Genomic DNA, 24,870 nt, shown 5'->3' with positions numbered 1-24,870 from the left:
TTCATGATGTTTTTACCACACAAAATATTCATCAAGATCCATCAAGATATACATTTTTCTATTTTATGTTTATCTTTTATTTCTGTAACAGTGACTCAGAGTGGCAGCTAAAGAACACATGTGCTTCAACTGGTTAAGGACATGTATTGCAATGGGCACGATTGAAAATATAAAATTATTAAATGAAGAAGAGATTGTTAGCAAGCTGACGGATTTTCAGTTCCACCACCAACATCGAATCGAAGATAAGAAGTTAAAAAGACTAGGACATCAACAGTCTCAGCCGTTTGATATTTATGCAATGCGGTCCTACATTCTATGTTCGCAATATAATTAATAGTTAGCATACACATTATGAAAGAAATAAAATAAAATAGTTCCACGAAAGACGTTTCAGATAACAGTGTTTATTAAGCGGTTGATTGAACGTTAATGGTTGGCAGTAGTGTATCTGGGCAAGGCCTGCCCAAAAGACTTTACAACAATAATCGTCTGGTTATTAGTAACTTGCTACACAACACAGTCAAGTGTGTACAATTCAAACGGTCGCTCCGGGGGCACGAAGACAGTGCACCACATTTACGTGTCCCCTGAATATTTTTCCATTGGGTGCAGGCAGAAGAATTTACTCACTTTGGTGAAAAGAGACAATGAACTATGAAATATCCTGCTGAAGTAGACAACGTTATGATCTGACCAGGTCTCGAATCTGCAATCCTTAAATCGCTAGGCCATTGCCTTTTAATTTAACCACAACGTTACCCGTGACATTTCGACTAGGTCAGCAAGTTGATGGGCTTGGAACACGGACAGCGAGCTCAAGTGAGGACTCTATCTAATGCACTAAATAATACACGGTATCTGGCTTCAGTTATTCTCTACAGTTATTCTGCGTTTTTTCATACATAGTTTTGTCATTTGATGAGCTCAGAACGAAACAACACTTTTAATGTGATTGGACGAAATACATTTTCTTTCTCAAAAGCTCAACATCGAATACCGTCCGTGGTGTTAAACTTGACTTTAAAAACAGAGAGATTTGTTTGAACGATTGAAGGACGCTCTTGACGCTATGTTCAATCGAGCTACTGTACTTCGGCTTTGGTTGTCAGTTTATTAAATACTGAACAAGAAAAACTTTGAGAATGTAACTTTCGGAAGTGTGTGTATATATATATATATATATATATATATATATATACATATATATATACATATATATATATATATATATATATATATATATATATATATATATATATATATATATATATATATATATATATATATACATATATGTATATATATATATATATATATATATATATATATATATATGTATATATATATATATATATATATATATATATATATATATATATATATATATATATATATATATATATGAATATATACATATTCCTAACGTAACGTACAAAATAATTGCATTTCCAATATTTTGCAGATTCTGCATATTTTTATCGACAACTGGTCAATCAATTTATTTCAAACTAGACATTTTTGTGGACAGGGGAATAAGATAATGTGTAGCGTAAGTTCATACTTTTCATTATCTCACAGAATGGAACTATAATTGGTTCGTTTCCAGATCATCTTCTTCTGCATTAGTATTTTGTGACTTAATGAACATTAATAAAAAGCACAAAATAAAAAATAGGAAGTGCCTAAGCATATCATGTTTTATAGCAGTTGTCAAGGACATTAAGTTTGATGATTTTGGCCACTTGAAAACTAGGTTAACGTCCTTCATAATTATCTGTAATCTAATCTTCTATATCTAATAACTTACTTTAGCAAGAAGCTGTTTCTATCTGTTCCTATGTCTGGTAATATTTTCTTATAATTATTTTGTTAATTTGATAATTTTGACCATTTTAAAACAATTGCAACATCTTTAAAATTATCTGTAATCTCTGTTTTATATGTTATAATTTACTTTAGCAAAAAGCTGTTCTATCTGTTCTAATGTCTGGTAATATTCTTACATGATTTCTTTTTTAATTTGATAAATTCGGCCACTTTAAAACAATGGTAACATCCTTGTAAATTATCTTTAATCTCATCTTGAATATGTATTAACTTACTTTGGCAAGGAGCTGTTCTATATGATCCCCCCAAAAAGGATGAAATAGACATTAAAGTTGTCCTCTATAGTGGGCTTACTATTCTTATCCTTTAAATTATGCAGCCAGTTTGAAACAAATGTTCTACTGTTAATACCACTCTATCCTGTCATCACATATCATGCTTCAATGCACCCGTGCTGGTAGTATGAGCAGCTCTTATTTTTTCTGATCTAAGTTTGACATCACAGATAGTTTGACAAACTGTCACAAAGAAAGGGACAAAAACATACTGTAAAAGAAAAAAACAAAACAACTGTGAGCAACTATTTAACACATAAGTGAGGTAAATTTCCTTGAGATAAGGAACGCAGGGTCTAATTCTCTCTCATACGAGTGAGGGACATAAATGTACATAATGCTTCCCCAAAATATCTTACTATGGTAATCTGAAATTCGCTTTTATTTGACACTACATACTGTGAAAATGTATGTATAAAATATTATATCAAAATCATTAGTTAGAGCGAGTTCTTTGTGCGTGGGGAGTGGACATCAATAGTTATGAAATATATTAAAATTGTGTCACAATTTTTGCTTGAATGTTTGCTAAATTATCAAGAATCAGGAAAAGCTGATATTGGTGCAACACTCGGATCAATACTCTTTCAAAACATTCGTCTAATCCAGCTCAGTAAACAGTGGTTAGCCACCGTCAGATGTTGGGTCATTAAGACCTACATATGTTACAAACTGCAAGATCAAAAGTATAGCGGCAATCAATATCCATGGCCCTGAGTCTCTAGAGATCTAGATATCACTTATGCTAGGAGATGACGGCAGGTAGGTCTGGGAATATTAATTTTGTTACCAGATATTTCATCCGACAAATGATGCCAAAGCTGACAATGGCTACTAGTGATGTTACTCGTTAGGCATAGGACTTTGTTTGCTCTCAAGTCAAAATGGGTTGCTAGCTTGGGCGAGTTGGCATTTTTGTGTGTGCAATTATGAAAGATTATCATACTGCTGCACTACTGTACAATGTTCCAGGTGCTTGAGCTTAAGGCAATTCTGTCAGTTATTGTCCAGGCCTAACATTAACGTTATGCCTACCTTACACTCAGTGAAGGTCTTGCATTCTAACCAATTAGGGTAAATATTTCATGTAAATGCCCGACTTTGCAGGCACTGTATTGAACCACACGTTAGCCCAGGCCTAAAAGATTACGATTAGGCATTTAAACCTAGGCGTTAGCTACAACAGGCAACCATTAGGCTAGGTCCAGTTTCGCTACACATTACCGGCTGGTTCATCTTTCAAGACTATTTGTAGATATTTTGTCCCTTCAACAGCCCAAAATCCAAGTTAACAGTAACTGCGGAAGTTTCTCCCGTCTGACATCAAATTGCTCTGATGATCTCAACATCGATTTTGTTTGTAAAATCTGTTGGCAGTATTTGTTACCTGATCAGCATTAGCCGGAACATTATAGAGATGATTGACTCTAAAAAAGAAAGCATTCGTTATTCCCCCCCCCCTCCCCCTTAACTCAGAATCCTCGTTGTTGGAACGCCAGCGGATTAACTGCCCTGCACCTTGGCAAAATAAACGCACGTCGGTTACGTCTGCTTATTAATGTACCTCTCAACGAAACCAAGACGTTAATGCTACAAGAGTATACCTATTCTGCTATTATGATACTTATCGGTGCCATGTGTCTTTTTCTTCCGCATAGTTGGACAACCCAAACGGAAACTAACGATGAGCAAATAATTCCTTTAAGTTTATCAACGATGTTTCATCGTTTTTCAGTATCCCCAGTTTTGAAACCCCCAGCTGCGCGGTCAGGAACAGGCCGTTTCGGTGAAAAACGCACGGGAAATGGGGGACTATCCCACTTTTTGTTAAAGTCAATTACTCTCTCTATTTTTCTCTCTTAAGAAATTAATGGGTTTGTCTTGTTTCTAGAATATTCAGTATCAATTTTCCTATATAGGGAAAAGGGGGGGGGGGCGTTGTGGTCAAGTGGTTAAGTAACTAGAGGGGGTTGCTGGGGGAGAAAGCCCCCGCTCTCAAAAGTCTCCTTCCTCCCCCGCCCCCTGCTGCCCCAAATGAAATATGAAAATACAATATAACTTAATAATAAGATATAGCGATACCCTATTTTAAACAATATTGCCCCTTGTCAATCTTTTTGACCCGCTCTGACGCCCCTCTAATGAAAAAGTCTAGTTACGCCCATCGATTTCGATATTGTGTAACCGATACCAGTCATCAGGCAGAACCTGGATACACACCTCCTTGATACACATATTTGCGATTCCTTACCCATATATCACTTTTAATAAAAATCGCACATATAAAGTACACATATGGACTGTATTGAAGTAAACAATCGCAACTTATCGCTAACCGACTATTTTCAAAACTTTTGGTCTGCTCTCTGACATAAACAACAATCCATTCCTTTAAATATGCAGCTCGAATAGCTGAGCGCGGTAACCTCCTTTTTGAGTTTTTGATGTCGGCCGAAGCGCGTGCACTCAGGAAGTGGGTTCTTTATGTCTTGGAATAACTTTCTGCACTAGGCGATGGGAAAACGCGGTGCGTTTCCTCTGATCTAAAAGGTTAACTGACAAACAACGACGTAAGTGAGCCTGACAAATTTTGAACTCTGGAGCCTGAGACGGGTATATCAAAGTAACAAAGTTACATAACTCTAGCTCAGTACCTAAACAAAATAAGAACTTAACAAAAAGAAATCTGCTAGACTTTAAGGCAAAATTTCTGTAACAATATATTACGTAATTTCAGCACCGCACTTGTGAACTCGCCCAAACTGAGGGTCGATTGCTAAAATAGGCCTAACCAAACTATTGTTTCCGACGACTTTACAGACTTAAGCCGATTAATATAACGTAATTGATGGACTATGACGCTGGACAGACAGTTTTGTAGTGGCTGAATGCATGAAGCCTAATTCGATGATACATTTGATACAAATCATAATTATAGTAAATCATAGACAATGGGCCAGCTTAACCTGTATTGTTGAAAGAACAGTCGAGACGAAACTGAGAACTTCAGACAAAACAATTGAAAGAACAATAAACTGAACCCATTGTCAAAATTCCATCGCTATAAGCTTTTTAAGTTTATTCAAATTTGAAATTTGATAAGAAATTTCCTGAGAAAAGGGATCATCCCAATGGTAAAGTGAAACAGGCTATTGTAGACAAGATTTGCAGTGCTGTAAGCACATGTACTGTGTGTTGCATGTATGAGAACAGAGAGTATGAGAACAGAGCACACATGGTTATCAGCTAATAGCACAGTGACTTTCTCTACAGTTCACATTTTAGTTGGACTTTCAACAATTTACCGGATGGAACTCAGGAATAACCTGTTCAGATGAGGTAAAGAAACAGTCATAACAGTACCATTACCATGGTTACAATTGTTTGGGAATGCGGCATTTTGCCGTGAAATACCTAACATTACCGAGCTAGTCGTGCGCGAAACTTGACCCCCCCCCCATCTGCCCCTTCCAGATGAAAAAGTCTGATTGCGTCACTGAATACGATGAAACAACTGAAATGACAATAATGGATGCGTGGGAAATATAATGTAGTAATCAGATATGTGTTCAAGTCAGTGTCGGTGTGAATAGAACTAATATGGTAAATGTTGTCTCTTGAAACAATGCAGATGCAATATACATATGACGGCAACAGAAACATTTTGCAAGCACAGATGTAATTTATTTCTGATTCAGTTGTAACAACATATTTATATACATTATTCTATATATTTTATAAATCAAGTGACATCGTATAATGATATACCTATTACACGCGAAAAGTGGTCTTAATTCATTTACTACTGGTATGCATCCCCTCTGGTAAGCTAAGCCACAACTTCATCAATCAAGACTACGAGGCAAACACACACACGCACACATACATAACAATAATCAGAGTTGCAAACATCTTGAAAATAATTATTCATCGCCCGTCAAATGGCAGATAGTTGTCCACATATTTACAATCTAAGTGGTATCAATTGCAATTTTTTTTTTGAAAACTGGAAATTGACCTCTCAAAACCACATATTGTAAAGCAATACGATTGAGATCGCAAAAATGCTCTAATGCAAGAATTATCGTAGGCCTATGCGATACCAACGGTATGAAGCATGGACAAAATTCACATCGCACCAACATCTTCGGTATTTTTTTTGTCAGATGGATACATCTCATTCTCTTCGTTCACTCATTGGTATTCCCTCCATTCCATACTTCTATTTGTTAATTTATACTCTCTCCTTGATATAATTTACGAACATTAACAGTGCTTATAGAACTTTGATCAACTTTGATCACACTTTCGACCAAGAGTAGGCTCATTCAGAATTGAGTAAATCCATGCAATGTTGACCTCAAAGTGTCACCCCAGTCTAACTTAAACAAACATGTAAGCATAATTGTTTACTGCTATATGGCCATTAGTAAGTTGGGCAATGGTTTAAGGTCTTTTCATCTCTTTATCAGATACTTATTTATTCGTGTTATATTCTACAATAGATTTCTCACAAATGTTATATATACAGATAATAGGAAAGAAGAATCACTTGAATCTTTAGATAAATCTCGTAAATCTCTCATATACATAAAGCTTTACGCAGTAAATAAAATATTAATTTTCTACAAGTATTTGACAAGCTGCAAGAAATTCAACTAACTAAAAAAAAAATAGAAAGACAGCAAAGAACAAAGTATAAAGTATACGTTGTAAAAGAAAGGCCAATTGAGTAAAATACAGGATTATCATATATTGTACGACCAAAGCTGGTATCATGTTACTTTGTAGCGAATTGCTGTTTTATACTATGTATGTTATGTACTATGTCAATGTAGATTGGCTTTGAAGTTATACTTAATTATTAAAATACATAGTACTTCATAGGGCGGTAAGCCGATTTCGGTTACTTAAACAAACTCTCTTAAAAAATTACGAAATTGTGTTTTGAAACAAAAGAATTGAATATTTGCGTTATATGTAATATGTAATATGAACAAACTTCAAAATATATCCAATATGAAATTGGGGGAGAAACAGAAAAGTATAACAGGAAATATGCTTTTTGTGTTTGTTATTTGGTTTTCAATGTAATTCATATCATCGATTAGTCATAAATAGTTTTGTATGTAAGTGATTTCCAAGGCATTTTCGATTGCGTTCGTCATTACTATCTCAGGTTACCAGTAAAACAGAAGGTTATGGTAATACTTAGGAAGAAATACTTTTACGCTGAGTGCAAGACGAATTAACAACTCTATTTTCAAAAAAGAGAAATATGATTTCGGTCACTCAAAATCAACTGTACATCTTACTAGCATACTATTAGAAACTTTACTAACAAAATTCAAAATTCTTACTCTTAGCATATTGAGTCATCGTCATCTGAATTCTTCAAAAGCTATTACTTTTCACATGAAGCAAGCTCTTTTAGGAACTTAACGCGATCTTCCCAACCTGATTCTGCTTTGCTTGTTTCGCTTGTTATCATGTTTTGAAGAAATTGTTTAACGGTGGTGTTAGGTGATGCGAGAGACAGCCTGTTAGTTCGCTCGATGCGGTCTCTGATGGTTTCGACCTGGGCAACAATTTCTGCTTTTTTATTTTCCTGACTCTCTTTAACATTTTTCAAAGCTTGCGCAATATTATTATGGTTTTCTGATTTTAGTTTCTCTTCGAATGCTTCATTAGTAATTGTTCGTGTACGTACTTTTCGTTCGTAAATAAAGTTTCTCTTAAAATGATGTAATGAGCTACAAAGAGATTTGCATTTTTCACATCCACGAACGACGGAGAGAGGTCTAATCGAAGAGCAGGTCGAAACGAATTTTGCATAACACGGATTACAGCACGTTCGTTCACATTGCATACAAACAACTGCCATTTTACCATCGGAAAGGTTGGTTTTCACCGTCTCTTCGTATGTTTCTTCATATTCATAGACGAACTGCTCGTTTTCAACGCTCCTGTGGAGTAATACATTCTCTTCAACTTGTAACGCAGTGTATTCGATAACTTTGCTCTTCAGTAGTTCTGGAAAATTAGATAAGATCTTTTTGAGCTGTTCTTTTTCTGCTCCTGCTTCCCTGGTCAGTTCTAGGCCTACATTTGTACATGCTGACAACACATTTATAAATGAACTAAAACTGTTCCATCCCATCGACCATTGGGGTTCCAGTGCCTCATAATTTTTGGCACCTTTTTCTAAATTCAAATGTTCATTGTTAAACAAGAATAGATCTCTAAATTGCAAACCGAAATCTTTGGCAGTATCTCTGAACTTCTCATTGCCGCTTACTGAGGCGTGTGTTCCAAAAAGGCATATACTTTTTGCCACATCTTTGCTTAAGAGTATTGTAACCAAGTTCGTTATGTATGTCTCTCTATCTGTTTTCCTCAAATCAGATGCTTTTTTGACAAACGCTATCATATTTAAATTGCCAATTTCATAAGTACAGAACACTCGTATTTGATTCATTATTTCTTCGTCTCTCGATTCACCATTAGTATTACCCAACCCAGGAGTGTCAATGATTGTAATATCAAATTCTTTTTCATTTTTATGTTCGTGAAAGGTGTATACCGAAATCCATTTTGTTTGACTTTCTCTGTGCGATTGATTCTTTTCTTCATCAACCAGTGTTAATTGATAGCGAAAATCATCGAGCCATGTGACCCCTAAAAGATAATTTACGAGAGCGTTTATCAACGTTGTCTTTCCAGCACCAGTCTCACCAACAAACAGCACTACTTTGTTATCACGTGTTTCAGAACATGCACCGATGTCACACTTTCTCATTTTCATATCTGAATTTTCTATTGGCTTACAGCTGTAGTTGAGTTCATATATTGCTGGTGTTCCTTGTGTCACCAAAGACGCATTGATGGTAGTCCCGTCAACTTGTTTGACACTTGGATTATCTGTCAAAATGAATAGCATAAAAATAACTTCAATATCAATATATCACCATCAAACATTACTGTAGTTGTCATTATGGTTAAAACATTTGTAAAAATGAATGAGATACGAACAATGATATTTTCATCGGAACTAACTCAAACCAACGTTTCTTGATGTTATCTTAAAAGACATTTAAATATTTTTTAAAGAGTGTCTTCCTTGCCGTTTTTTACGTTTCTCTTTCTGTACACGCTATAAGAGGGAGGAGACTGATAAAGTTCACTTGAAAAAGCTAAAATTGCTACAGGTTATCTATAATTATTTACTAAGTGTGTTTTATCACTTTCAGTAATAAATACTCATCCGAGGGTGGTAATAACATACTTGATGAAGCCAGAACATAATTCATCGTCATATTATCATGTAGGAATGTCTCACAGCAATAATAGTGACTCAATGGAAACATGTGGCTTTCATTTGCAGAGGCAACTTGCAACTTACGTCAAAACGTCTCGACAAAGAGAACCTCTTTGAATTCTTTAAGTTTAGTTTTACTTTTCAGAATTGATTTGTTCAATATTACTTTTAGGATGGATTATGTAGCGCATGTACATATTTATTTGTAAAAGGTAATATATTATTATTTTGTGTTAAATTCTAATTTCTAATTCTGAAACTGTTACATATTTTCTGTAAAGAAAGGTTAATTGTGTTTGTACCCAATTTTCCCTCAAAAATATATCAGAGATATTTGTCCCTTGTCCCTTATGTTACTTGTAATTCAGCCTCTAAAGAATATCCTGCTAGGATGGAAAAGTCAGGCCCACTTACTTTTACACATATATTTCCCCAAATTATTCAAACACAAATATAAAATAAAATGACAAGAACTGACTCTGGTATTTCACATAGTCTGAAATCTGTGCTAAAATAGGGTCTATCTTCTTATATACAGGTTGGTTGGTAAATTCAATATCTTTAACAATGCGACCGGTTATACATTTAATATGATTTCCATTGTGGGAGGCAGAAATTAAGAAGCACTGTTAAGTAGGCTGTGGTACACTAGTTGGACCTATCGCCTAGCTGATACTCTACCTAAATATCAAACTAATTATATATATGTTTATACATATATATATACTAATTATATATATGTATATACATATATATATTTATATACATATACATATATATATATATATATACATATATATATATACATATATATATATGTATATATATCCATTCACACAGTTATATGTATAATATATATAATGTATATATATAATATAATATAATATAATATAATATAATATAATATAATATAATATAATATAATATAATATAATATAATATAATATAATATAATATAATATAATATAATATAATATAATATAATATAATATAATATAATATAATATAATATAATATAATATAATATAATATAATATAATATAATAGAATAGAATAGAATAGAATAGAATAGAATAGAATAGAATATAATATAATATAATATAATATAATATAATATAATATAATATAATATAATATAATATACTATAATATAATATAATATAATATAATATAATATAATATAATATAATATAATATAATATAATATAATATAATATAATATAATATAATATAATATAATATAATATAATATAATATAATATAATATAATATAATATAATATAATATAATATAATATGATATAATATAATATAATATAATATAATATAATATAATATAATATAATATAATATAATATATTTGTATATTTGTATATAATGTATATAAAATATAAATATATAATATATATAATATTTATAAATATATAATATATATATATATATATATATATATATATATTCATACACATTAATTTTTTATTTGAATGTATTATTCATTTGACTTTTTACCTTCAGTAGGTACCCAATAGTATCCATTCACACTGTGTCTTATGTTCTCTAAAAGAAAAGTGACGGTTCATAGTAAATATTGATTGTAAATCGTATTTATAGTTAGGATGTTAAATGACACCATGGTACACTATATTTTTGATAAATTATCACTTAAAAGAAGCAGATGTTACTTTACATTTCACCGCCTTGGTGAAGTCACTTATGGTAAGAACAAAAATGTTAAAACATCAAAGCCCTGAAGAAAATATTCATTTAATTTCGAAACATAAAAAGAAAAATACAAACCAACGCAAAGTTAATATACTACAGAATGGAGTATGACGTAACTGTATTTAAGCTATGTTTATTGAGATATATTGATGTACATCTTATAGAAGTGCTCTTCTGCGCTCGTGTTCTTTTGGGATTACCGTTATATGATGTGAAGGTGGTGGTGACTTGGACGGTAATTATTATGACATGATCATCATTATTATTATTATTATTAATAGTTATTATTATAACTATTATTATTATAGGTTTGATATTGTTTATGATACATGCGGATACATTAAATTCAGTTTTGTCCCTAAACGTGATAACTGTCAACTTTTAAAATTAGAAACCGTTGTAAAGGATTTTGATAGTCAAAACTATTACAGAATTACGTTTTAAACTCTTTAAGCCATTTTTGCTAACATTTAGCTCTAATATTGATAAACTTTCAAAGAAACAAAGCACTTAAAAAAAAAACTTGAGAAAATGTAATAAAACCAATCCATCAATCAATCTCGCATGCAGCTAGCTAAGACGTTCGATGGGGAACTGTGAAAGTTTTTTTTTTTTTTTGCGTTTAACGCCGTTTTCCCACTAGTTTGACATATTCCATCGAGTTTTTACACGTTTACATCCCAAAACAGCAAACTAAGATATTAGCCAAGTTTTTCCCTGCAAGAGCATTAATTGGCGAGTTATTAAGGACTTCTGCAGATAATGAGTAGACTGTCTTCTGACAAATTCTATATTAATATTTAATTGGATACAGTTCCCCAAATCCACTAGTTTGAGCCGTTGCTTAAATAGATTCATTCATAGCAACAGTACATATTGGTGTACTGGGTTGCTTATGACGCCGGCAAAGTGAAAAGGTACTTCATCATTAAATGACGCTAATATAAGTCAAATAATCTTATTATGGGCGGGGTTTATTGCGATCCTAACGGAAAAAGGTTTTCGTGAAAAACAAAGTTCACAGTTATAAATTTTTCAACTTTTATTCCACCAGTCCAAGTTGGATTTGAATAGATAAGCTAGTCGTTTATGTCGTCATGGCATCGCGGGGTCAATGAGGTTAAGAAAATCATTGAAAAGGACGCAAAAGCTGCTTTAAATATTAAAAAAAAAACATTAACAAAGATAAATAAACATAATAAATCGAAGGAGCGGTGGACATGCAGCTTGTTCCAGGAAACGTTTTAATTTTGCTTTGACCCTATCGCCGTTAATGAGCCTTACAATTCGTTTCCTAATTGAAAATATATATCGATACGTTTCGCATAAAAAAAAATCGTGTGACAATTTAACATCAGCATGGCACGTCATGGTTGATATTGATATGTTTAAATTAAATGTGAGAAAACTTTGTCAGCGTTCCGTATGTTATCATCATATACGTGCTTCAATGTGTGCATTAATTTCCTGTAATGTTGACTGTGACCGTCAACTGATACAATATACAGTCGATGAGTTAGCAGGTCTGCCTTAAAGTTTCTATACACAGTTTATTCTACAAGGTACTGCAGTGACAAAGCAGTGTTATGGTACCCACCTGTCTATATACTTTAACATTTATTATCGACCGTGTAAACAGTGAACTTTGGTAGATTACGTTTATGATATTCCAAAGCAGTTTCGATTTAAGGCAACAAAACTATTGAACAGGATTGTCATGTGACTATCTGTATGTGTCTTGTGTTTAAACTTTGCCAAGCAACTGTTGTTGCTTGTTTGTTCGATATGGGGGCGTAACCAAATGCTACTTGTATCTTAAGAAATCCAACGCAGCTTTCTACCTGCATAAAAAGGTACACGTTAAGTCAGTTTGATCCTCTTCTGACTTAAATTGTATGTTATCCTTCACTTTTTGAGTTGATTTTGATTTGCAGTTCTATTTTTGCTTTGTTTCTTTTCGAATACTCTTTCGGGAGCTGGTCAATTTTCTATCCTCTTTCGATACTTCCTCAAACTGTGAGCCACGGACCAGGCGAGAATGGGAGGGGGAGGGCCATGTATGAGAAGAGTCTCACTAGGCTACATTGCATGCTATATATATATATATATGTATATATATATATATATATATAGATATATATATATATATATATATTATACAGCTCGATGTCTGACGTAGATAACTATTATGCCCAGAAAACATGATCTCATATACATCGGACGCGATACGATATGAAATAGTACGCAGTTACCTTTCTTGATCTTGATGACCACCAATCCTATCATTAGTAAACCAATAGTTACTATAAATGCTATTAGAATATATGGCAGTTTTCGTGGTTGAGAGCTGCTGATGCCCTTGATATCTGTCAAGGAAACAAATGTTGTTACTGAATAGACGGAAATATGTAAGAAATAATTTCGTGGGGTTCATAATTCAGTAGTTAATTCGTGGAGTACTGTACACAATAAAACAAACATCACTTTACAATTTATGATAGACTGATGCACTGGTCTGATCGAAACGTGACATGTAGCACAAAAAAGTGTTCCTAGCAGCTATGAAAGTAATTCATTTATCATTTATTGGATTTATCTGCAGAAATCATTCTTTACAGTGACACCAGAGTCATATGTTACGCTAACTGGTATAGACGTTCCATTATGTTGGTATGCGTAGTCGCCACTTGAATTATTCGTGACATGTTAACGTGTTAAACGTCTCATTTTAAGGTTTATTAAAAATATTATTTACCGAGCAAACTGAACTTGTTGAAACAATTACTCACCAGAAATAGAAACGTTGTAAACTGACATTTCCTCATCGGTACCGTTACCATAAAAGCATACATAAATGCCTTCTAGTTCAACGGAAAGAAAAGGAATAGACAAAGCATTGTTGCTCTCCAAGCTATATTGGTTTGATTCACAGACAGTACTTCCATGCGAACCATGGGCTAAGAGCTTGAAATTTGCTCCGTTTATTCGTCTTTTCCAAACAAAGAATAGAGATTCGTCAAATGAGCACGGCAAAGTTATCGTTTTATTAGTAAGGTGCTTTTCTACTACTGCTTCCGAATAGTTAATTTTGGGTGTATGCACTTCAATTAAGACGATAGAATTTTCGTTGATCAGTAAAGGCTTACCTGGTTTAGCTTTACAAACTAAAAGTTGAAAATTGATAGAATTAAATACTGATTGATTGACTGTTATCAAGCTAGTATATAACTCTTCTTCTTGAATATATTCAGTGTGAAAAAGAACCTCATGGTCATCGTTTGTAGTGCGTAAATTCCATGACAATTGCGTTGGTGGACGAGTTTTGTTGACAAAGCAGACGACGGGTGAACTGTCTTTTGCGTAGTGGTAACAGTATCTCATTCCATTACAGTAAGAAATGAAAGGATGCAGTAATGTAGGGTGAACTAGGGAGAGAGTGAAGAGAAAATGAACTCCGTCAACTTTTAAGGCATCCAATCTCCTTAACAATACTTTTTACTTGACCTACACTGAACCCAAACTATAGCAAAATTACCTCACCCCTGTTTTACCTAGACCTGAATCTCAGAAGACAGTAACCATCAATGCACGTTCATCATAAAGTTGAAATGTGGAAAGTAAGGTTTATAAGTTGTCATTGAATTGTGCACCTTTTTATTAGAGCTTGGTTTTATTCCTACACAATTCTTGTTATCTCAACATTGGATTTTACTGATAGATATATATTTATATATATTGATTTCATTAATGAATATGTGAATAAGACATCATTGTGATGCTACTTTATATGTAATCAAATTATATTGGCTAATACACTGTTATGTTGCATTAAATTTACACAATTATATATTTCGTTTGCATTCGTTAAGAAATTCGAAGAAACAAAAACGAAACATTACAGCGCCTCAAAGCTCTCTAAGCTTGAGAAATTACTATTTGTCATTTTATTTGTCAAATACTTGCATTTTATTATCAATCATAAAACTATTAAAAGTTCAAAATTCACAAAAATATTATAACCGCAAAGACTGCAGACCATCCGAAATAAAATATGATTGGTGTTATATATAAAGAGATTGTGTGTTCATACCTGTTACGACAACTTGGATGTTCAACACAATTGGGTTACTGTCCGCTCTCTGTAACTGGAGAACTGTGAAATTATGCTCGTGGCCCAAAGAAACATTATTGATGATGAGAGATCCATTTGCATGTATATCAAACTCTCCTGACGTAAATCCTTGCCCTGACTTTACATTATCTTCCAAATAAAATATTGGGTTTTTGCTAACATCCAAAGTATCGTACCAAAAAATATTATGCGAGTCTTCTCCAAAAGAGCAATGTATTGTTCCTCTAATCCCACGCTCAACATATTGCACTGGATTACATATTTCTGCATTTCCAGCACCTATTGAATAAGTAAAATTGGCACATAGAATGTTAAAGAATTTCTCTGGACAAAAAAAGTATGGAAAAACTCAGAGATCCCTTTAAAATTGTGACAATAATGTTCTCATGGCTGGATTGATATTTGGAGCCACTATAAATTGAGCTAAACAATTATATGTTATCAATATTGCATAAAACACTTACGAAAGTCGTTGGAAGGTTATTTTATCTTTAACTAACAAAAAATCGTCAAACACAAGACTTACCATGTAGTGAACGCAAGGGTAATAAAATGAACACTAAAATAAAAATCATGTTTGTAGTCGTGAAGCGGTCCGTTGTTCTGGAAAAGAGAGAATAAAATAAGCGATTTACAAAAAACTGATTATTTTTGGTCATTATCATTAACATGTGAAAAGGGACAGCTAGCCAAAAATACTTCTCATTAGAGCTATTTCAACATCGAGAGCATTTACCCCTTTGTTTCGGTTTATAATCAATTATTTATGAAACTCTGTTTTCTTTTTCACTGTAATCCAATTATGGAAAGTATATATTAAAATATGAAAAGTGAATATGAATGTTGGGATAACAACGGTGACAAAAGAGGATTAGTGTCACGATCGCCTAATCTATACTTGCGATCTTAGTTGAAAGTGTTTTTAATATGTAAGTCACGTCTTATCCAATGTGTACTCCTCGCCTCATCGAGGGGAACGGGGCTGGGGGTATTCATTTTTAACATAATAATGTGGTTTTGACGCCCTCTTTAAACACTGACTCTACAACTGTACTTTTTGTATCAATGGTCTTATGAGAGTCTGCACTTCTGTATATAGATAATAGTAGTCGTGAATGCCGAATGTCGAATGTCAAATGCCAATAAATCCCAGAGATTCAACCAGTTGAAAGAATGTTTATTTTTACCTGACATAGAAAGAATCATGCACTTATTTACTGTTAGAAAAGAGGTCACCTTCCACCTAACCACTTTGATTAAAGTATGCAATAAGGATCTACGTGCATCACATCATTAACCATTAACGTTATCAAGATCACAAGGATTTCAGACTTTAGACTCTTGTGACTTCACATAATCTCCTACTTCTGCCTGAAACAGTCCTTCTTTCTGTACTCACGATTTTGGATCCACGAGACACGGAGGCTTCAGCTTATGCACTGCTTTTGAGGTCATCGAATTTTAGTGTTCCGACTTTGAATGTTGTTATTCTCAAATGAAAAAGAGTGACTCATTTCACCATGTTGTATCGACGTGCCAAGTATTTTTAGCTGAATTGTTTACAAGATGAAGTTTCATATACACGCATACAAACCAAGGTCATCACTGTCGCACAGATTGATTTGCTTTTGCAAAGAATAAAACAAAAATTGTTCTTTTTATCGAAGAAATACGTTGCAGGACAAACTTTAAGTTGCAATTGCAGTTAAAGGAGTCTAGACTACCGTGGTTCCCTATAAAAATTTTCATTTTTTCAACGCAACTAGTATTAATCGTCGAGTTGATTGGTGGTACGACGTACGACGTCCCCATCAAGGACCCTATAGGAGAGGGAAAAACTGAAGACAAACACTCAGACCAAATTACATTGCTTAAAGTGCTTGTCCAAAGCATTGTTAAACCCATTCACACTACTTGCAAGTACAATTTTCTCAGGCAAACCGTTCCACCTATTCACAATCCTATTAGAAAAAAGTTATGCCGAATAATAATCCTACTTTGTGACTTTTGGAGTTTCAGACAATGACCTCTGGTACAACTACTATTAGTAAACATGACAAAATCGGTGACGGATAAATTATCAAAACCATACACAATCTTGATAACCTGAATCAAGTCCCCACGTGACATCCTAAGCCCCAGTGTGGTGAGATTCAATAGTTGTAACCGCCTATAATAAGGAACACTCTTTAAGGAACTAATCATTCTAGTAGCCCTCCTCTGGACCTTTTCAAGTACTTCCTATCCTTGGCAAAATATGGGGTCCAAGTCTTCACAGCATACTCTAGATTAGGCCTAAACAACTGCTTATAAAGCCTAACTACTATGTCCTCTCTCAAAAAACTGAAGTTCTCTTGATTACACCTAAAACCTTATTACCTCTTTAACAGCTTCAATGTTTTCAATGTTAAGAAGGTTGCAGAGATGAGTCAATGTAGATACCCAGGTCTCTTTCAACCAAGACCTCCTGTAACTCCACACCATTACGATTGTATGTATACTTTTGGTAACTACTACCAAATGCACCACTTTGCATTTATTAATATTAAAAAGCATTTGCCATCCCTCAGACCAGGAAAAAAAACTTATCCAAATCCGCTTTAAGCTTCTCAGAATCATTTTTGGAAGAGACCTCAGAATTCAATTTGGTGTCTTCAGCAAACTTCTTAGGTGTACATAAAGTATCTACGATAATGTCATTTATATAGGCAACAAACAACAAGGGACCCAAAACAGACCCTTGTGGAACCCCACTAGTAAAGCTCTGCCAAGAAGAAGCACAGCCTTTAATTACCACCCTCTGTTTGCTATTACCAAGCCAATTCTCGATCCAAGACAGTAAAGTCACATTGACACTCATACTCTTCAGCCTAAGTAAAAGACGCTGGTGGGGAACTTTATCAAATGTCTTCTGGAAATCCAGGAACGCAACATGTACAGACTTCTGCTTATTTAGTGAGCTTTTTACATCTTCCATAAACTCAAGGATATTTGTGAGACAAGACTTTTTTTGACAAAAGCCATGTTTATACTCTCTGATCAAAGACTGACTGCTGACTGACAGACCATAGACGTTTTAGCAATAGACTCCATGACCTTACAAACAACACTAGTGAGACTAGCGGGCCTATAATAACAGGGCTTAGGCTTATCACCCTTCTTGAAAATTGGGGTAATATTAGCACATCTCCATATTATAACCTTCAACTCTGAACACTTACAATATCATCCGTAACATATAGTTAAACTCCCCCACCAATTCCATTATTAGTGTCCCATCTGTCCTGACGATACACAACTTACCCCTGGTGAGAAACCTCAGCACTATCAATGTCCTCCCTTAACCAAGATTATGTGATACCAAACACATCAGGTTTCAGATTCTCAAGAAGCACAGTAAATTCAGCAAAAATTGCGGGAATACATCTAGCATTTTAGACAATCTTCAGCTTATTCCTGAAACTATGTACCTTACCATGCCTCCTGATAATGTTAAAACTATGAATATCACTTTCCTTGCTTTCAAAACGCCTATAATCGCCTCCACTAGAAAAATAATCCTTACCAAAATGTATGCCTGCCCTCATCGCACCCCAATTTAGTTTAAACATAGCTGATCAACAGAGTAATTCACCATCCTACCAAACAACGAGGCCCCAGTACTAGCTAAGTGCTAGCTAATAATTCATACGTAAATTCTTCAACGTTGTAAAGTATATTACAGGGAAAGACACAAGTTAGTAATGCTCACAAAGCACATTTCTATGCCACTATTCGGAGCATATTCAAAGCCGATATGAAACTGAGAAACCTTCCGCATATTCACAATACAAAACTCACTTCACTTATACCTTACTATTAAAGTTATATTAAATATTAATAAATTGATAAATAGTCATACCTTCTACAACATTTCGCTGTATTAGTATTTTCCACAACAGGTTATACGTGTGTCTAAAAAAAAGGACAACAACGGTATGTTCTTACTTATCGTACAACGTGGATTGCTCAATCGACTTTTATGTGAGTCCTCAACATTTCTTACAGTCCTATAGACTAGTATCCAGCAGTGGGTTTGGACTTTAATCCTAGTTATTTAGTAACTAACTAATCTCGATTACGAGTCTCTAATACTCATATTGAGGTAAATTATATCTGTCCTCAAAATAATGCTTTATCGCATCGACTTTGGAGTTGACTGTACAAAAAATAATAATAACAATGATAAGAATATAATACGACGATTAAAGTTATATTACATATTAACACATTGATAAAACTTGTGACAAGAATTTGCTGTATTAATTTCAGCCAAAGCAGGTAATACCTGCCACTGCTGGGAAGACCATATATACATATATATATATATATATATATATATGTTGATGATGTTTATATGTATATATCAGGCGCGTATCCAGGATTTTCAAACCCGGGGGGGCGCGAATTACTATCTAAGCGGAGCGCCACCATCGGTTGGCGCGCAGCGTACAAGAAAATTTCTTGTTTTGAAGCCCCCCAGATCACCGAAAACGGCACTTCTCGGGCTTGAAATGACCAACCAGATGTACACTTTTTGCCTGAGAACCAAGTATTTCCTAATAGTTTTTTTTCCATCCATAACCTTTTTGAAGATTGTCAACCCGGCACACATCATGTTCGACCTGATCGCATCTCCTGTGGGTCTTTGCTTTTGTAGGTGATTCTACGTCGCGGCCCACAATACCCGTCAGCCCCACTTTTCAAGGTTTTAAGCCCCATATTTGTTCAGAATTTGAAAATTCACATTTCTCGTGAATAAACTCACTTCAAAACATACCCATAATCTTGTACAAAATTTCATCTATGGACAACCAATATAGAAAAAACTTCCTTCAACCCCTAACAGACCGGTCAAAATTGCACGAGTAGAGGGAAGTGTGATGTAGAATGTTGGTCAGAAATTTTCGAAAATTCAGACACAGTTAATTTATTGGTGTAGAAATATTAAAACCTGTTATAACGGCTATTATAAAACTTGGTTGAAGGAAATGAAAAAATAGCAGATATTTCCGAAACCGAACACTACACACATAGGCGTAGGAGGCGCGGCGGCAGTGGCGGAGCTAGGGGTATTGGTCAGGAGTGGCGAGAATGGTCTGTAGGGGCGCTTTCGACACTATCTAAGCGGAGCGCCACCACTGGTTGGCGCGTAGCGTAGAGAAAATTTTTGAGTAAACTGATACTCCCTAGATCGCAGGAAATGACCCTTTCCGGGCCTGGCTAATTTGCAGATAAACGAAGAATAAGGTGTCATCGCCAAATTACACCAACAAAATGTGACAAATGTCAATAAGTAGATGAGAGCGCAATAAAAAAGTCAATAATCTAGAATAATTAAAAAGTGGTAAAGAGCTGAAAAAGGCGCCAGCAGTCCATTTGAGTCCGTCAGGGGGGGGGGGTATCCGCCCCCCTGACCATATGGACGCTCCGCCACTGCGCGGCGGGGGTGCAGGCCCTAATTCGCCATTACTAATGTAAAAGAGAGTTTTGACATAATTGGACCTCCATGCTTTTTATACATCTACATGAGACATGTCGTTGTTTACATTAGCATCCCGCGGTATACTGCGCAATTTGAACGGACCGTACGGTACATGATGGCATGCGATGTAATAACCGATGCTTGCTTATATGATATTGACATGAACCCGTTGAACGCGCGCTTCGCGCGCGAAAATTTCTGGTTATTTTTTCAGGCAAGTCGGACAGTTTAGGGCTTTTCATCCTGGAACGCCATTTTCATGCTCACTGATATGATGTGATATCTGCTGTTTGCGTTACAAATTCGAAGAGGCGCGTAGCGAGGAATTTGCCAAGGGAGGGGCGAAGCCTTTAGGCAAATTATCTAAGCGTAGCGCCACCATAGGTTGGCGCGAAGCGTACAAGAAAATTTTGGCCGAAAATGCCTCCCAGATCGCTGGAAAATGGCACTACCCAGGACCATTTGTTAGCGCGAAGCGTACAAGCAAATTTTGGCCGAAAATGTCTCCCAGATCGCTGGAAATGACACTTCCCAGGCCTTGTAAGTTGCCTCTAAGCACTTTCTATTTTGAAATTACTAAGCGATATCATTTACAAAATGCTAAATGGGGGGGGGGCGGGCGGTCGCCCCCATCCCAAAATGCGTCATATTCCCCGACGACACGGTCGAGTTCGAGACCAGCCACAGTTGGTTTCAGAGCACAATTCTACACACGCGTTATGATAGACCATATATAGTATATATATAGATCATTAGTGAGAGAGGAAAATGGAAACGTCAAAAAATGGAGTTGTCGGTGTAAGGGGTAAGGTGAGTCACACTTTTACGAAATCATTGATCCGTCACTGGCTACCCTTCAGCGCTGTAATGATGTCACTGTTCCTCTTTCTCTTCCCGGTGTCTTCGCGTTTTGCTTTTTCTCCCTCTTTTTCTCCTTTTTCTCTCTTTCTTCTTTTTCTTTTCCCTTCCTTCCTCTCCTTCTCCTCTTTTTTCCCCTCTTTTTTTCCTTTTTTCTTCTCTTTTTTTCTCTTCTCTTTTTCTTACCCGGGGGGCGCGCGCCCCCAACGCCCCCCCCTGGATACGCACCTGTATATTACGAGTCCATTGCTACTCTGAGTTTCACGCTTGTACAAGTAGTTGTACAGCGTTCGACAGGCTGACTGTGGCTATCGTCATTTGTAACAGTGCTATATAGATTTTTATCTTTCAGTGATTTTGGACTTTAATCATTCAGAGACGTTGCTCTCTCATTTTCGGTTTCATTTCATGCATTCACACAGTGGAATGACTTTTGTTCCCATATACTAGGGCATTATCATATCGACTTTTGGAATTGACATTTGCAACCTGCTTTATTCTTTGCAGTATTACATATTAAAGTTTTGTACGCAATCTAACATGAATAGATGCAACATAAACAGTGCGATGACTAGTTAAAACAAAACTTGAATGCGGAACATTCTTGTTGCAGTTAAGTATGAATTTCATATTATTACTTATTGCTCATATTTGCACGCGGTGCAACCTTTTTCTCTTCGAAAGACTCAACACTTCAACGCCGACAAACGTTCCTTTCTTTACAAACCGAAACACATATCAAGTGCCGCCACGAGAACAATATGTTTTAAAGAAAATCCACGTATACTCCAAAAAACAAAAATATTAGAGAAAAGCAGATATATAAGATATGACTCAAAATTGAAGAGTATAAATTAATTAATACGGAGTTTTGTTTTAGAAAACATATAAGAAGTTTTGGTCCCCCTGGGGCCTTCGTCGGCAATGATTGGCAGTGGAATGAAAAATACAAAATGTAACACAAGGAAAGTATGACGCAAATAAGTGTAAGTAGCATCGATGGAATTAGAACCAAATAAACCATGACTATACAGGAAGCTGATTAAGGAGCAAAGAACGGTTTACATATGTTTGTAGAAATGATAGTTGTTTAAGGTGTCCCAAGTTTTGTTGATGATGGGATCCAATCGATGTATTAACGCCTAAGTTCAGTAGCGGATTTGAAGTTCGATGCAATAAAATACATTTTAGGTTATTGAGAGGATAACTATGAAGATTGAAATGTTCGGAAACGGGGAATCCTGCAAAATTATCACGAAAATATTTTTGGGTGATTATTAAAACGTAAGAGGAACCGAGAAGCTGTTTCACCTAGAGAGAGAGAGAGGTGGAGAAAGTTTTCTAAATATATATATATATATATATTTAGAAAATATATTGGAATTTGAAGTTATTGAAATGTAAAAAAATGTAACACAATGAAAGTACGACGCTAGATCCTTCGTACTAAATCTCACATCACCGGTTCTACAAACATATGTAATCTGCTCCCTGTGTAGTCATGGTTTACTTGTTTCTGATTCCATCTATGCTATTTACACTTATCTAGCGTCATACTTTCATTGTGTTAAATTTTGCACTTTTCATTCGACTGCCAAGTATTGCTGACGAAGGCTCCAGAGGGACCGAAAATCCCAATATATTTTCTAAAACTTACTCATTATTTGTCAATTATGAGTCATATCTTATTTTTCTGGTTTTCTCTAAAAATATTTTCTTTTGAGGTAAACGTGAATTTTCGTTATATTACATTTCATAAATATATATATATATATATATATATATATACATACATACAAACATACATATATATACATACATACATACAAACATACATATATATATATATTTCATACATATATATATACATATACATATATATATATACATATATATATATATATTTCATACATATATATATATATATGAGCGGGCGTGAGTGTGAACATATATATGTTTTTTTCTCTTAACAGGTATAACTTTTCTGTCAAAAAATCTGTTTTCGCAGTGTTAACAACGAATGTATGTCTCTTTTTATTCGACGTTTACTTAAGATACATAGTATCTACGTTTGTTTGTGTTCAAATCTAAGTAGCTACTTTTGAAATGCACACGTCTTACGTACTGGTTGGCCCTTAAAAGAGTGATCGATTAGGTCGATGGCAATTATTACAACAGTCGCATGATTTTTCTTTGTCATGGGATGTCAATTGTCAGGAAATGTTAGCGTTATTAGTCATCATCGCCAATCATCGGTAATACCAATGACCGCATGAAAATACATTCATTTTATCATTGGTACATGAGTACAGGTATAATATAACCCAAGGTTTTATGATTTCTACATCTTAAACCTTTACTGACGAATGTTTGACGTAAATAGTGTTATAAGATATACATTTATAATGAAGTTGAACATGATTTGTTTTATGAAATATTCTTTGCTAATAACGTTTTGAATGATAGGTGACAAAATCGAATTAAAAAAGTATAACAAACCTGATTCAAAAAGATAATATAACCACTGTAAAGAGTCGCGAAAGCATCGATACGTTCCTAAATGGTAAATAGTTACATTGGAAATTTTCAGTGAGTAGTTATGCGTTAAATACATGCTTTCTTCGGGAAGTTTTCCAACGTTTGCGTTGCCAAGGTAAAGCTTATTGCCTTCGTGTTCCCATCGATTACCGACTTCTGAATAACCAGGACATTGCAAAAGTACCGTCGATGAAAATGTGACAGCCTTTAGAACTGGCATATTATTGTCTCCCTTCAGTAAACCTATGCAAAAGAATAAGGTCGTTAAATGGAACAACCGGTACTTTGCGGGATAAAGCTTCATTTTAGCGAACTTTGATCTCCTGCGTTCAAAATGGATATGCATTCAACTAGCCGACCAACAACGAATTGTTAGTAGTTTCCTTGTTCCTGACAATTTTATGCAGTTGTCTAGGTTCACATTGTTGCAGTCGAAAGTGAATGCATTTATGTCGAAAGTGAATGCATTCAATAGTAATTTATATCACATTCAACTAAGCCTCTTCTTTTTTAACGAACACACTCCTTCCCTTTATTAAATTTCCATGAGCTTAGAAATTGTTTTTATTGCATTCATAAAGATGTCCAACTTTTATTTTCCATTCAATTGTTGA

General features: G+C 34.7%; 2 protein-coding genes and 1 long non-coding RNA gene across 5 annotated transcripts in view; 2 read left to right on the top strand and 1 right to left on the bottom strand.

Annotated features, from left to right (window-relative positions):
* LOC139983178 (uncharacterized) overlaps positions 1-1,166 on the top strand; it is a 32,102-nt gene extending 30,936 nt beyond the window's left edge. For both annotated transcript variants that reach the window (XM_071996562.1, XM_071996561.1), the window contains one exon: positions 92-1,166. In XM_071996562.1, coding sequence (XP_071852663.1) covers positions 92-137 — 46 coding nt within the window. In that variant the 3' untranslated portion in view covers positions 138-1,166. The remainder of the gene's footprint in view (positions 1-91) is intronic.
* Positions 1-6,752, top strand: part of LOC139983463 (uncharacterized) — a 45,825-nt gene extending 39,073 nt beyond the window's left edge. The window contains exon 2 of the long non-coding RNA XR_011798695.1: positions 6,488-6,752. This is a non-coding gene — a long non-coding RNA (uncharacterized lncRNA). The remainder of the gene's footprint in view (positions 1-6,487) is intronic.
* LOC139983462 (uncharacterized) lies at positions 5,818-24,627 on the bottom strand. 2 transcript variants are annotated; one of them, XM_071997017.1, is made up of 8 exons: positions 24,218-24,627; positions 19,238-19,290; positions 15,863-15,939; positions 15,295-15,615; positions 13,994-14,629; positions 13,457-13,570; positions 10,992-11,039; positions 5,818-9,086 (listed from the first exon to the last, which is right to left on the bottom strand). In XM_071997017.1, exons 3-8 carry the CDS (start codon positions 15,909-15,911, stop codon positions 7,570-7,572), a joined length of 2,685 nt encoding a protein of 894 aa, XP_071853118.1. In that variant the 5' UTR covers positions 15,912-15,939; positions 19,238-19,290; positions 24,218-24,627; the 3' UTR covers positions 5,818-7,569. The 2 variants fall into 2 exon arrangements, with proteins under 2 accessions (XP_071853118.1, XP_071853119.1); XM_071997018.1 differs by lacking the exon at positions 19,238-19,290.
* Between the last annotated feature and the right edge of the window lie 243 nt (positions 24,628-24,870).

Source organism: Apostichopus japonicus, chromosome 16 (genome assembly GCF_037975245.1).
Source record: "Apostichopus japonicus isolate 1M-3 chromosome 16, ASM3797524v1, whole genome shotgun sequence".
NCBI lineage: Eukaryota > Metazoa > Echinodermata > Holothuroidea > Aspidochirotida > Stichopodidae > Apostichopus > Apostichopus japonicus.
Note: the sequence above shows the minus strand (reverse complement) of the source record. Positions and strands in the feature narration are given on the sequence as shown.

What these genes read in the sequence shown, in the direction of transcription:
- LOC139983462 (XM_071997017.1), bottom strand. Translation starts at nt 15,911, where the DNA reads ATGATTTTTATTTTAGTGTTCATTTTATTACCCTTGCGTTCACTACAT. An exon ending in CATCCAAGTTGTCGTAACAG is followed by an intron (nt 14,630 to 15,294) that starts GTATGAACACAC and finishes CTCTCTCCCTAG; the next exon opens with TTCACCCTACATTACTGCAT. An exon ending in TTACAACGTTTCTATTTCTG is followed by an intron (nt 13,571 to 13,993) that starts GTGAGTAATTGT and finishes TTTCCTTGACAG; the next exon opens with ATATCAAGGGCATCAGCAGC.